General features: G+C 40.5%; 1 protein-coding gene across 1 annotated transcript; it reads left to right on the top strand.

Moving 5' to 3' along the window:
* Window positions 1-1,546: 1,546 nt before the first annotated feature.
* LOC112295828 (uncharacterized) lies at window positions 1,547-4,488 on the top strand. Its single transcript, XM_024547812.3, has 6 exons — window positions 1,547-1,996; window positions 2,144-2,287; window positions 2,410-2,728; window positions 2,845-3,375; window positions 3,553-3,713; window positions 3,858-4,488. Exons 1-6 carry the CDS (start codon window positions 1,680-1,682, stop codon window positions 4,129-4,131), a joined length of 1,746 nt encoding a protein of 581 aa, XP_024403580.1. The 5' UTR covers window positions 1,547-1,679; the 3' UTR covers window positions 4,132-4,488.
* Window positions 4,489-14,623: the final 10,135 nt, after the last annotated feature.

Here is a 14,623-nt window from a genome sequence, read left to right as displayed (position 1 = left end):
AAAATATTCAATTATTAATTGATTGATTCATTTATTTAGAAAAATTCATTAACTTAAAGATTTTAAAAGATTCATGATTGCTATAAAAAATATTTTAAATACATCAAATATTATTTTTAATTACAAGAAGAACTTCAAAGTAAGTTAAATTTTTTTTACAACTACATGTTTAGTATATTCTTTGATTTAATTTTATATAACATAATATTATTAATTTAAAAAAATTGCTTATGGTGGCCCTATTCATCATGGCTTGGATTTTTCACCCTCCATTTCTTACAACTTAGAAGGATAGCATAATGCAAACTATGTAGGAGATATTGATATTCAAAAATCAACTTTAAGTTTTGTATTTAAGCTCAATAAATATCTCTTCTCTTAGCACAATAAAACAACAACTTGTTGTTGCAATTTCAATTACAAAAGCTAAATATATTGTAACAACAATAGCCACAAAATAAATAGTTTGGCTTCAAGTATTACTATTAGAACTTGGCTATACTTTTCAACTTTCAAATATTCATTACTAAAGAAAACCAATCTTATATTATTTTCACTTAGAATTTCTAATTATATAAAATATCTAAATATATTAATATCAAGTATTAATTTTTAAGAAGAAAATTATACTTAAACTATCAAAGCTCAGATTTAACTTCATTGTTGACATACGGGCCAACATTCTTACTAAATCCTTGTTAAAATCTAAAAACAATATTTGTGTTGTAGTTCATGGTCTTATAGGTTTCAACATTCTCTCAACTTTAATACTTTGATGTATAGAAAGCTTATTGTTACATATATTTCTTAAAGCTTACAATTATTACTTCAATTATTATTTACAACTATTCTTTAAATGTTGTGGCTTAAATATGTACAATAAAACAGAATCAAACAAATCAGTTTAATCATCCTAGCATCATGTTTCTAATATCAATTTGTTATTATAACGTTACAATTTTGAATAGTCACACCTTAAGAATGCTTGATGCTTCTTCAAAATGTGAACAATTTTTTGTAAACACATCATCGTTAAGTTTAGTAAAAATAATTTTTATTCCTTTACTTTAACATCAAGGAATACTTTTTTTACAAATTTCATGCTACTAAATGCAAGTTTATCAACCAAGAACAACTTCTCAATAATTATGGAATGAAAGCTACAAGTACATCAAAATATTTACTTTCCTTCAATGTTTCAGTGCAAAATCACCAAACAGTGACGTAGTGGCCACGGCAATGAACATCTCCATTCCATCCCACAGTTCAGTTTTAAGCAATTGTCAAGGACGCTACGTTTTAAATAAATGAATTGCAGCCGTGTGCATAACTATATTATCGATAAGATGAGCTATTTTACATCTGCGGACAGAAATTGAGTTGCATTCTCAGTGTTCCATTCAAACTTTGCTTTCCATGAGCTACTCATCTCTTAATGCCAACGCAGTGGTCACTTTTTGCCGCATTCAGGTTTTGAGCCACGTCATGGCAGGACACTTGTGCGCTTCTTATTCACCTCGGAACCATTTAAATGATACATTTGCGATGCCATTGTCAATGGGAACATGAGCGGAATACTTCACATAAACTGCCGCAGATACGAGTTTTGCACCTTCTCTCGATTAGATTAGTTTACAATCTAGCCATTGTTCAGGCATTCTTCGCAAGAGATCTGCTGCATGACCTTCGAGATGGCTACTCTCGCACCAATCCGAGGCCTGGCACCGCGCAATTCGTGTGCTCCACTGAGAGCTCACGAAAGCTCGGATGGCCTCCGACCTTCTCTTCGAGGTACTAAGCTATGTGTGAAGTTCCCGGCCATGGCGACAGATTCCATGAAGTCGGGCAGGAACACAATCCTCGCAAGTCAAAACGGAAACGGAAATGGAAACGGGAAAAGTAGCGCTCAAGGAAGTGCCCAGCCTTGCTTGGGCAACAGCGGAAAGCCTCTGTACACCACTTTGGGCGGCCACCCCGTATCTGACGACAACAACAGGTGCGTGTTCTCTCTCCCCGGTTTCGGCTGTTTGTATGTGTGTCGGTGTAAAATTTTGGCGGCTCGTAGAAATGTTTTGTGATCCTCGTGAAGTCTCGAAACCGGTCGACGGTGCATGTTTCTGAACCCTTTGGCACTCAATCTCAGCCTGACAGTTGGTGAGAGCGGGACCGTGACTCTGGAGGATTTGCACTTGTTCGAGAAGAACGCACATTTCAATCGCGAGCGCGTCCCCGAGCGCGTGGTGCATGCGAAGGGTGCTGGCGCCCATGGCTACTTCGAAGTGACCAAGTAAGCAACTCACCGCCGATGTCTCTGTCGGAACCCGTCGGACCTTGATTTGTGGATACGTGCAGGGTGATTCCCGAAGCTGCAGCTGAACTGTTTCCCCATTGCGTTTGTTTCGTCTCCAGGGACGTGAGTGATCTCTGCAAGGCGGGGCTCTTCAGCGAAGTCGGCAAGAGAACTCCGGTATTCGCCCGCTTTTCTACCGTGACCGGAGAGTCAGGGTATGCGGACACGGCGAGGGACCCTCGTGGTTTCTCGCTCAAGTTCTACACGGAGGAGGGCAATTGGGATATGGTGGGTAACAACACCCCGGTGTTCTTCGTCCGCGACGCGGCGAAGTTCCCGGACCTCATCCACTCCCAGAAGCGCAACCCACAGACCCACATGAAAGACCCCAACGCTTTCTGGGATTTTCTCAGCCTAGTTCCCGAGTCTCTGCATCAGGTAGAGAGCTCCGCCGTTCTCGATTTCCTTTCCAATTTTGCTGTCGTTGCGAGTCTTCTCTTCGTCACGAAGTCTTATAGCGTCCCTGAACTTGGACCGGCTGCGGCTTTTCTCAGGTGTTGATCACTTTCTCGCCCCGGGGAGTTCCCGATGGTCATCGTCACATGCACGGCTATGGCTCCCACACATTCAAGTGGGTAAACAAGGAAGGGAAAGCTCACTGGGTGAAGTTTCACTTCATCAGCGACCAAGGCATCAAGAATCTGACTCACGAGCGAGCCGTTGAGCTTGCGGGAATCAACCCCGACTACTCCACCGAGGATCTCTTCCAGAACATCCAAAACGGTAATGGGCCGTCGTGGACATTCAAGGTGCAGGTGATGCCTCTGGAGGATGCGCCTTCGTACCGATGGGATCCATTCGATTTGACCAAGGTGTGGCCACACGCGGACTACCCGCTGCGCGAAGTAGGGAAGCTAAAGCTGGACCGAAATCCGACCAACTACTTCGCCGAAGTGGAGCAAGCATCGTTCTCACCAGCACACATGGTGCCTGGAATCGAAGCTTCTCCCGATCGTGTGCTTCAGTTCCGTCTGTTCGCATACGATGACGCCGCCCGGTATCGCATAGGAGGGAATTATTTGCAGGTACATCTATCTTCCGGGGAGCTTGAAAATCACCTGAAATATCTGCTGGAATTTATTGAATCGTTTTGGAAGACAATTGTGGATTCGAACGTCTGCGTGTGCGTTACTGAATTCGTCGCAGTAACGGTTGTCTGCGAATGCTTTTTGAGTCCGGTTGCTTTGCCGTGGCGTGTACAGGTTCCAATCAACCAGTGTCCGTTTGCGAAAGTGCAAAACTATTCTCGTGACGGGCAGATGACAGTGACCGACAACGGTGGAAGCAAGCCCAACTACTACCCCAACTCACACGAAGAGTTGCCACGTCCCGATCCTTCTCAACCCGAAGTGCACCCCTACGAGTACGGTCACTGCCTTGGTCGCAAGTCTTTGTCGATCCCTTCTGATTTCGGTTGCGTGAGCGGGTGATGTTGATCTCATTCGAATACACCGAATACAGTTTGTGGAGGTTCGCCCCTGACAGTGTTGGAATTGTGGTCGTGCAGGCATGCAGGAGGAACCGTGTCTAAAGCTCCGCCCCGCAAGTGGTCCGAGCAAGATGACTATGAACAGCCAAGGATGCTGTGGCAGAAGATGTCGAAGGAAGACCAGGGGCAGACAGCTAAAAACATTGCTGGGCACATCCAGGGTGCCAAGGAGTCCATCATTGAGCGTCAGATGGGAGTGTTCAGACGCTGCGACCCGTCTCTGGCTGACAAGGTGGAGGAGATGTTGGGAATGAAGAAGAAATCTGAGGACCCATACACCATGGTGGCTTAACTTTGGCTTCGAAATGGTAACGACCCAGCTTTTTCATCTGCCAAAACACACATGTATACACACATCGATAGCCTTGTTTCGAAGGGATGCACGCGAGGAGGGAGTGTAGACCAACACCGATCCCTTGTGCAAGAAAAGCTTCTGTACACTGTTGCGAAATAGGATGTGCGTAGCAGGCTCTGCTATTGCGCTTAGATTCCTTGTACAAGTGTAGCATTTGTTAGCTCAGCATCTTTGCCGATTCTACAGTTTTGTAGTCTAATTGACCCAAATGTCGCTGTACAATTGTTGCTCCGGACATGGGACTTCCTTCCCCATTTCATTCATGTGGATAATCTACGTTTTCTTTCACTTGAACTTGCGAACGGAGGGTTGATAAAATGATGATGGATTGTACCTTTCCGCCTTCAGAAGTTAGATGATTTGTACAACTTATTTTATGTTTTTGAATTAATTTATACTATGCTTAACATAGAATTGTGAATTTTAAAATGATTCCAATGCAACGAATCTATTGACAGAGAAATATGTGACATAAAACCAAGCACGAAAAACCACAATAATATGATTGTGAACATGATAGTAATACAACAGAAGATAGTCTTGCACATCACATTTAGAAATGAATATAGTATTTGCTTGATTCTTAATAAAAAGCATTAATCACATGGTATATTATGCATAATTTGTATCATGGTTTGTATCATGGTGTGCAATTGAGAATGTAGATGTAACAAATTTTTCAATTTGGACATAGACTCATTTAGTCATATGCAAATAGATATATATATATATATATATATATATATGTTATTTTTTATAATTCAAATATAGTAACTTTAAAACTTTGAATTTTTTTAATAACATGGTGTATGATATTAATTTTTAAAAGCTTTGATTTTATTACTATTGTTTTTTGCAACTTATCTAAAAGAAAATATATAATAAACATAAAAAATTATTATAAATTTTTAGATACAATGGAATTTTTTTGCATACCCCTACAAGAAAGTAAATAACATGACCTTTCAAAATAAACTTTTGTAATTCATAAATCTATGAAAATATACAAAATTTAAAAATTGTAATTTGTGGAACTTTTTCTTTATGCTTATAGAACCATATTTGATAAAAACAATTGATTGACATTGTTTTTACTAAATCCTTGTACTTATGCAAATCCATGTTTATCTATGAAAATATAAAACAATATTGTAGAATACAACATGATCAATGTTCCCACACACATTTTACAATTTCAAGATGAATTTTTTGTCATGGCCATAATCATGTAAGCTAATAATTACATATATAAATAGGTAGAAGTAAGTAAAAGTAGATAAAAGTAAGTTAATTCTATAATATTTAATATGAAAGCTTCTTAGAAGCTTTCTAGACGCTGCTTTGACTTCATAAGTGTCTTTAATTGTTTTTTTGGATTAGAAATGTGGTCAACAAGTTGGGCATGTGCCACACATGTTGTTAGCTTGAAGATCAAGCTAACTATGTGGCCCTCACGTAGAAAAACTTGCCTTGTAAGTCAAGGTATGTGCTCTACAAAGTCAACACATATTGGAGGTCCTATAGAACGTTGCCACGTAGCCCCTAGTTAGATAGTATATATGTCACGGACACAAAATACAGACTTGAAATCTAACAAGAAGTTCAAGAAGAAGTGACAGAACTAGATTAAACAGATGAGTACAAGAACAACACCAGAAAGGTGAGCTAGAACTCCAAGAGATGTGTTGTCGAGACTGAAGAACCCTTCAGCCTCGACTCCTATATATACTACTGAATAGGAAGCTTCTCGAGCTACTTCCGCTAACTAGGACGCTTCTCCAACAACTTCTACTACTTAGGAAACTTCTCGAGCAACTTCCTAGAATCTATCAGAATATTCTAGAACCTTCTAAGAATATTCTAGAACCTTCTAAGAATATTCTAGAACCTTCTAAAAGAATCTTTAGGGAATATTCTAAGAATCTTCTAGAACCTTCTAAAGGAATCTTTAGAAAATCTTTAGAGAATATTCTAGAAGAATATTCGAAGAATCTTCCAATGTATGTCCATGACATCACCTCCTCTTTTAACTTCGAGGTCTCCGAGAAGCAATGTTGTTATCAGTCAATACCAACGCAAGAAAATGAAAATCTGTCGCATCACATCCGCTATGAATTCCAATTGTTGTTCGCGAGGCAAATGATTCATCGACCCTTGGAGCCAACGGTAGTAACCAACACCTTCAACCTCTGACCAAGCGTGGACTTCTGTGTCTTCATTGTGAAACTGTCCTCCAAACACACCTTCTGGCTGACCGTCGTAGGCAGGCTCGACCTCAAATACAATTACTAGCGATCTGTTGCTCGGTATCCTCCGACGTCGTCGTGGTGCAGGCGGTTTTTCATCTCGCGGTCGTCTTCGTGAGCTAGTCGCTTGAGATGACATAACAAGTGTAGTATCTTGACTATCCATGTCCAAAGGCTAAAATGATAAGAGCAAACTATAGTTGCTAACAAAGTTCTACACTATCGAACTATGCGTTTTGGAGGTGCCCTCCCCTCTTTTTATGCTACTTGATGAGCAAGCTTCAGCAAGAAGCTATCGTTGAATCGGCTTAGGTTTATGAGGATATCGTTGATGAAATTCTTGTACCTTTTTTGGTGCATTGGCAAGATTTTCGGCACGCTCCCACGTTCGTTCATTGATGTCGTATCCACTCCAATGCACTAAATACTCCAATTTTCTCCTATTACGCCGTGAATCTAGTACCTTTTCCACCTCGTATTCCTCATGGTTTTCAATTTCGATACTTGGTGGCGGACTTTGTACTCTTTGGAGAAAAGCTGACTCTCGATAAGGTTCCAGCAAAGACACGTGAAAGACTGGATGTACCTTCATAGTAGCTGGTAACTCCAGACGATATGCCACCGGATTGATCTGCTTCTCGATAACAAATGGCCCTAATCTCCGATAGTCCAATTTGTCACATGGCCGCTTGGTCTTGATATTCCGTCGAAGAAGCCATACTTTACTTCCAACTTTAAAAGTAGGCGCCTCATTTCGATATTTATCTGCAGATGCCTTGTAACTCTCTTGGGCAGATTGCAATTGAAGCTTCAACGTCGCTTGAAGCTCCGATAGTTGCTTCACAAATCCTTCAGCTGCTGGGTTGTTATTTGCTGAAGAACTCAATAAATCGAGCTTGGGGTGGTATCCGTAGTTGGAGAAGAATGGTGTTTGTTGAGTTGACGCATGAAGATTGTTGTTGTATGCGAACTCAGCAAGCGGTAGATATGCAGTCCAATCATCTTGTTGATAGTTGATGCTGCATCGTAAATATTGCTCCAAAACTTGATTCACCCGCTCCGTTTGACCGTCAGTTTGAGGATGAAAAGCCGAAGAGAGCTTAATATCCACCTTCAATATCTCAAAGAGAGACCTCCAAAACTTGGATACAAACTGAGTACCTCGATCCGACACGATATCATCTGGTAGGCCATGATAACGATATATGTTATCAAGAAATAGTCTTGCGGTGTCTTCACTTGTCGATGTTTTCTTGCAAGGCACGAAATGTGCCATCTTTGTAAATCGATCCACCACAACAAAGATGCTGTCAAATGAATTCGATGGCGGTAGGTCTGTAATGAAGTCCATAGAAACTGAAGACCATGGTCGGTGCGGAATAGGCAATGGCTGGAGAAGTCCATACGGACGATGTCGAGGGATCTTGGATCTTGAACAAACATCACAAGAAAGGACAAATTCCTTCACATCCTTCCACATTTGGGGCCACCAAAAATCTCGTGAAATGAGCTCCAAAGTCTTGTTGAATCCAAAATGTCCCGCAGCTGGAAAGTCGTGGCGAGATTGAAGTACTCGGAGTCGAGTTGGTCCTTTTGGGATATACAACCGCTCCTCAAAATACAGAAGATCTCCCTCCACCTTAAACTTGTCATTATCGACACGTTGTTTGATGTCAAGAGCTATAGAATCCTCAATGGTCGCAGTACGTACCTCGCTGAGGAAGCCGTCATCGATAGTTGCAACAGTAGCAAAAATCCTGAATTTTTCTAGTTTCAACAATGTTGTACATTGTTGATCAAACGCTGCTTCTCCAGCCTTTGGCGCAAGATACGATCTCCTCGATAATGCGTCAGATAATCCTTGCTGTTTTCTAGGGCGGTAGGTGATAATAAAGTCAAATCGTGATAAAGACATATTCCATCAAGCTTGACGACGATTCAAAATTCGAGCTGTCATGAAGTACTCCAAATTCTTGTGGTCCATATAAACAGTCACTGGATGTGCAGCTCCTTCGAGGAAGTGACGCCACTCTTGGAAGGCACCCACTATAGCAAGCAGCTCTTTGTCGTGGATCTCGTAGTTGATCTCAGCAGCAGAGAACTTTCGTGAATAGAACGCAACTGGGTGAAGCTTCTTGTCTATGCCCATCTGTGAAAGCACAACTCCCAAAGCAAAATCTGAAGCATCGGTCTCTAAATAGAAAGCCTTTGCAAAGTCAGGGTGTACCAAGATTGGAGCCGTAGTGAATGCCGTCTTGAGATCTTGAAATGCTTTTGCTGCTTGTGATCCCCATTCGAGCTTGTCTTTGCTTGTTAGACGCGTGAGTGGTGCAGCAACTTGAGAATAATTCTTGATGAAGATCCGATAGAAGTTAGCAAATCCAAGAAAACACTGAACATCTCTAACCGTCTTCGGAACTTCCCAAGATATAATTGCTTCTACCTTTTTTGGATCCATCTTCAAGCCCTCTGTAGTCGCAATGAAGCCCAAAAATTCCATCTCATTCTGGTGAAATTGACACTTTTCCAACTTGGCGTAGAGTCCTCGTTCGCGTAGTTTTTCAAGAATCAAACAAACGTGCTTCTCATGTTCTTCTTCATTCTTGGAAAATATCAAAATATCATCCAGATAGATGACAACAAAGTCATCGAGGTACTCCCGAAAGATGTCGTTCATCATATGCTGAAAGACCGCTGGAGCATTGGTAAGACCAAAAGGCATGACATTGTACTCAAAATGGCCATACCTTGTACGAAAGGCTGTCTTCCATTCATCTCCTTCTTTGATTCGCACAAGGTTGTAGGCTCCTCTTAAATCAATCTTTGTAAAAATCCTTGCACGTCCAAGTTGATCTAAGAGGCCGGAGATAAAAGGTAAGGGATAGCGATTTTTCTTGGTCACCTTGTTGAGTCCTCGATAGTCCACGCACATCCGTAGTGAGCCATCCTTTTTCTTCACGAATAGGATTGGTGCTCCAACTGGCGACTTTGAATGTCGAATAAAATTCTTGGCTAGATTCTCATCGATGTACTTCCGCAATTCTGCCAACTCCGTCTGCGATAGGTTGTATATTGGACCAAAAGGTGGTTGCGCTCCTTCCTCTAAGTCTATGGCGCAATCATATGGTCGATGTTCCGGCAGTATATCGGCGTTCTTCTTCTGAAACACGTCTTCAAAATTCCTATATTGCTCTGGTATATTCGATGTTGAGATATTCTCGCCGCTAGTTGAAGCTGCATAAATGACAAATGGTGCGCCTTCCTTGGACGATCTTAGGAACGCTCTCGCTCCAATAAACATGGATTTCTTCATGTAGGTTCTACCAACAGGTTTATTATTATTTTTTTCAGGAAATGTTATCCTTCGTAGCCTCCAATCAATGGACGGATTATGATCTTCTAACCAAGAAAGACCAAGGATAACAGGGCTTGATGGAGTTCTAATAATATTAAAAATAACGTGACTACTATGGTCCTTAAACACCACTTCTATAGGTTCTGATTCGTGGGTAACGTTGCCTGACAATAAGGGTCGTCCATCTATTACCTCTACGTGAACAGGTTTGGACTTCTGTACTAAACGGATCTTGTGGCGTTTAGCAAACTCTTCATCTAAAAAACAAGTAGATGCCCCCGAATCCAATAAAGCTAAAGTTTTTTGTTTTTGAGGGCCTAAAAACAAAGGAATTGTAAAACAACGGGCAGGTTGGACAGAGAAGGAGGAACCTGATTGTTGTCGTGATATTAGATTGTCCAGCCGCACGGTTCCTACTGTGGCTGGGCGTCGTCGTTTTTCCAGAATCATCGCACTTCTAGTCTTGACAGGGTGCCAATTTTGCTTCTTTGGGCAATTTCCAACCTTGTGACCTTCTTCTCCAGAGTACAAACATAACCCTTCCTCCATACGCCGTTTCTTCTCTGTTGGAGTAAGAGATCGGACACGCGCCGTGTCGATTTGCATGTCTGTTGCCTCCGAATGTGAGTTTAAGCTATTTGCAGACATAGTCACGTCGTAACGAGTCATTTGGTGTCTTGGACGTTGGTCTTGGCGACGCTGGAATAGGCGGTTGTCACACTTTACAGCTTGGCTAATAGCTTCGTTGAGCGTTTGAGGATCAGGAAGAGATAACAGCAAGTCCTTCACATCATCCTTCAAGCCCCAATAAAACTGACTCACCAACGCCTCTTCACCCCAATTAATGTCACTTGCCAATTGTTTGAAATCCGAGGCATAGATTGATGCAGAGCGTGTTCCTTGTCGTAGCGATCGGATCTTTGTTGTAGTCCATCGAACTTTATCATGCTCGCCAAATGCTTCTGCAAACGCCTCCAAGAACGTTTCAAAGTTGCTCAGGATTGGCGATCGCTTCTCGAATAAGGGAGTAAACCAAGACAGAGCTTGTGCTGTAAGCAAGGTTCCAACAAGCCCAACGCGCGCTTCCTCCGTCGGATAACGTTCGGGCTGTAAAATTGTTATCAACCTAATTTGGTTGACAAAACCTCGAAACTTGGAACGAGTTCCATCAAACTTATCCGGAAGACTAACTCGAGGCTCCTTTCGTTGTAGGACTACTCGATCTTGTTGAAATGGAGGTAGAACTGCTTCTTCTGGCGCAGAAGTTTGAGGCTGATATGCTTTAGATGGCGCTATCCCAGATGCTCCATTGTTATGGAGTCCTACCATGACTCCTTCGATCTTTGTTGTCCTATGTGACAACGAGGCAAGAGCATTTATGATGGCGTCTAGTTTGGATTCCAAACTTTCAGCCATTTTAACGTCTTAACCTTCGGCTAACCTTCAGAAAGAAGAAAAAAGAGTTTTGACAAGAGTACAATATTGGTTCAGAGGAGAGTATTCCGCAACCTCTAAAACGCCTTAAGACTCCAAGATGAGGGGTAATCCACTCTCTCCAAGAAGAATAAGGCTCCAATATTGAGAAAGAAGAGATATCAGTTTAGAGGAGGGTAATCCGCAACCTCTAAAACACTAGCACACCTTCAAGAAGAGGGGTAATCCACTCTCTAACAAGAAGGAACTAGCTCTGATACCAGTGAAAATGTAGTCTCGACAAACTGTCACGGACACAAAATACAGACTTGAAATCTAACAAGAAGTTCAAGAAGAAGTGGCAGAACTAGATTAAACAGATGAGTACAAGAACAACACCAGAAAGGTGAGCTAAAACTCTAAGAGATGTGTTGTCGAGACTGAAGAACCCTTTAGCCTCGACTCCTATATATACTACTGAATAGGAAGCTTCTCGAGCTACTTCCGCTAACTAAGACGCTTCTCCAACAACTTCTACTACTTAGGAAACTTCTCGAGCAACTTCCTAGAATCTATCAGAATATTCTAGAACCTTCTAAGAATATTCTAGAACCTTCTAAGAGAATCTTTAGGGAATATTCTAAGAATCTTCTAGAACCTTCTAAAGGAATCTTTAGAGAATCTTTAGAGAATATTCTAAAAGAATATTTGAAGAATCTTCCAATGTATGTCCATGACAATATATAGAGACAAGAGTGAAGGCTTCTTCACTCTTCTCAACTCTTTTCTTGCTTCTAGTCTAGTTTCAAGGGTCTCTAGTTTTCTTGTCTTTTGGCAATAGCCATTCCAGTTTCTATTTCAATATATATACTTGTTTATATATATTTTATTACCTCTCTTTGAGTGAAGGCTCACTTGTCTGAATTATTTTTTCATCGAGTTCTTGTCCTTCACAGATTGACAAGAGTACACCTATAATATTAGAGCTTTGTCTAATCTTGATTAAAAGTGGATTACCCCTTTTTCTTGATAAGATATAAGCATATTAGAAGTTGCGGATTACCTTCTTCTAAACTGATATTGTCCTTATCATTTTCTTTGTCCTCAAGTCCTCTCTTCTATTTGTCTTGAGCGATATTAGACATCTTCTCTCTTCTAAGTGTTATCATGGCAGAACTTTTCAAAATGAAGAGTGCAATGGCACAAATGCAAGAGCAATTGAGGGAGTTAATGCTTGCGATGCATCAACTCAATTTACCACCACAAGGAGCAACAAGATTGGTAGGAAGTAAAGATATAGAAATGGTTGGAGTTGCTTCAACATCTGCACCAAACCATGTCCTTTCTCCTATGGTGGAACGCCCTTCAAATGTTAGAGAAACAAGAATTGCCCTACCCGAGAAGTTTGATGGCACCAGATCCAAGTTTCGAGGATTTATCAATCAAGTGCAACTTGTGATTGAACTTCAACCCCAAAGCTATCCAACTCCAGGATCACAAGTTAGATTCATTGGTACGCTTCTTTCAGGTTCGGCAATATCGTGGTTTTCATCTTTTCTTGAACGACGAGATCCAATATTGGATAATCTAGAGGCTTTTTTGGCGGAGTTTTGATCCATGTATGGAGAGCATGATGCAATTCGTGTTGCAACCAATAAGATCCGTATTTTACGATAAGGCAATCGATCAATAACGTTATATGCTTCACAATTTCGACAACTTGCAACTGATATCAAGTGGGATGATGCTGCACTTATTAGCCAATTTCTCTACGGATTACAATATGAGGTAAAAAAATTAATGCTCAACTTACCTGATCCTCAAACATTGAGTCAAGCAATTGACTTTGCTGTGAAGTGTGACAATCACCTTTTTGAATTCCGATCTGAGAACCATACAAGTGGACCTCAACGTTACTATAATTCAATGGCAACACCAACACCTCTTCAACACATACATTCGGAAGTAGAGGATATGCAAATTGATGCAGTACGTTTCAAACCTCTTACTCAGCAAGAAAAGACTCATCGTTGTCAAGAAGGATTATGTTTATATTGTGGAGAATCAAAGCACACTACTCAATATTGTCCAAAGAAACGACGCAATCACAAAATGAGGAGTATGGCTGTGAAAGAAGAAAATATGTCGAAAAACGAGTTTGTCCAGCTACAATAGGGACCGTGCGGCTGGAACCTTGCACAACATCTAGTAAAGGTCCTATTCTCTCCTCAGAGCCCTCTCCTTGTTTTACATTAAATGTTATTTTAGGACCTAAACATTACAAAGTCTCTGCCTTGTTAGATTCAGGAGCCTCAGCGTGTTTTTTAGATGAAGAATTTACTAAAAGACATAGCATATCTTTAGTAAAGAAAACTAAACCTGTTCATGTAGAAGTCATAGATGGTCGTCCATTATCTTTTGGAGATATTACTCACGAAACCCTTCCTATAGAAGTAATAATCAATGGTCATAATAGTTTTGTAGTATTTAATATTATTAGATCTCCTTCTAATCCAGTCATTTTGGGTTTATTGTGGTTAGAAAAATACAACCCTCAAATAGACTGGATTTCTTAAACTCTTACTTTCTCTAAAAGTATAACTAATAGTGTAGTTAATCAAGTAGAGAGTCATAAGTCCAGTTCAATTAAATCCGTATTTATAGGTGTAAAAGCTTTTTTGCATGCTGCTATGAAAGAATCATCATATATTATTTATGCTACACTCGTTTCTACTGGTGAAAAGACTTCAAGTGGCATTCTAAGCCAATATCAAGAATTTTAAGATGTATTTGAAAAAAAAAATGCGGATACACTTCCGGAACATCGTCCCTATGATTGCTCAATTGACCTTCAAGAAGGAGCACAACCGCCATTCGGACCAATCTATAGTTTATCACAAAATGAGTTGACTGAACTCAAGGAGTATATTGAAGAAAATCTAGCCAAGAATTTCATACACCATTTTAAATCTCCAGCAGGAGCTCCAATTCTATTTGTGAAGAAAAAAGATGGATCATTGCGGATGTGTGTTGATTATCAAGGACTCAACAAGATTACCATCAAAAATAGGTATCCACTATCTTTAATATCTGGACTTCTTGATCAGCTGAATCAAGCTAAGATCTATACAAAAATAGATCTTTGGGGAGCATACAATCTAGTACGCATCAAAGTAGGAGGTGAATGGAAGACTGCGTTTCGAACTAGGTATGGACATTTTGAATACAACGTCATGCCTTTCGGACTTACAAATGCATTAGCAGCTTTTCAACATCTAATGAATGATGTTTTTCGAGAGTTTTTGGACGATTTTGTGGTATGTTATCTAGACGACATCTTGATCTATTCTAAGAATCCAGAAGAACATGACCTTCATGTTCGTCGTGTGTTACAAAAATTAAGAGATACAGGACT

The sequence above is a fragment of the Physcomitrium patens genome, chromosome 19 (genome assembly GCF_059467195.1).
Source record: "Physcomitrium patens ecotype Gransden chromosome 19, ASM5946719v1, whole genome shotgun sequence".
NCBI classification, from domain to species: Eukaryota; Viridiplantae; Streptophyta; class Bryopsida; order Funariales; family Funariaceae; genus Physcomitrium; species Physcomitrium patens.
This window is presented reverse-complemented; position numbering and strand designations above follow the sequence as displayed.

Excerpts from the sequence above, each read along its gene's own strand:
- LOC112295828 (XM_024547812.3), top strand. The coding sequence starts at position 1,680 with ATGACCTTCGAGATGGCTACTCTCGCACCAATCCGAGGCCTGGCACCG. Across the intron at positions 2,729-2,844 it reads TTCCCGAGTCTCTGCATCAG|GTGTTGATCACTTTCTCGCC; the intron begins GTAGAGAGCTCC and ends GGCTTTTCTCAG. Across the intron at positions 3,714-3,857 it reads CCCGAAGTGCACCCCTACGA|GCATGCAGGAGGAACCGTGT; the intron begins GTACGGTCACTG and ends GTGGTCGTGCAG.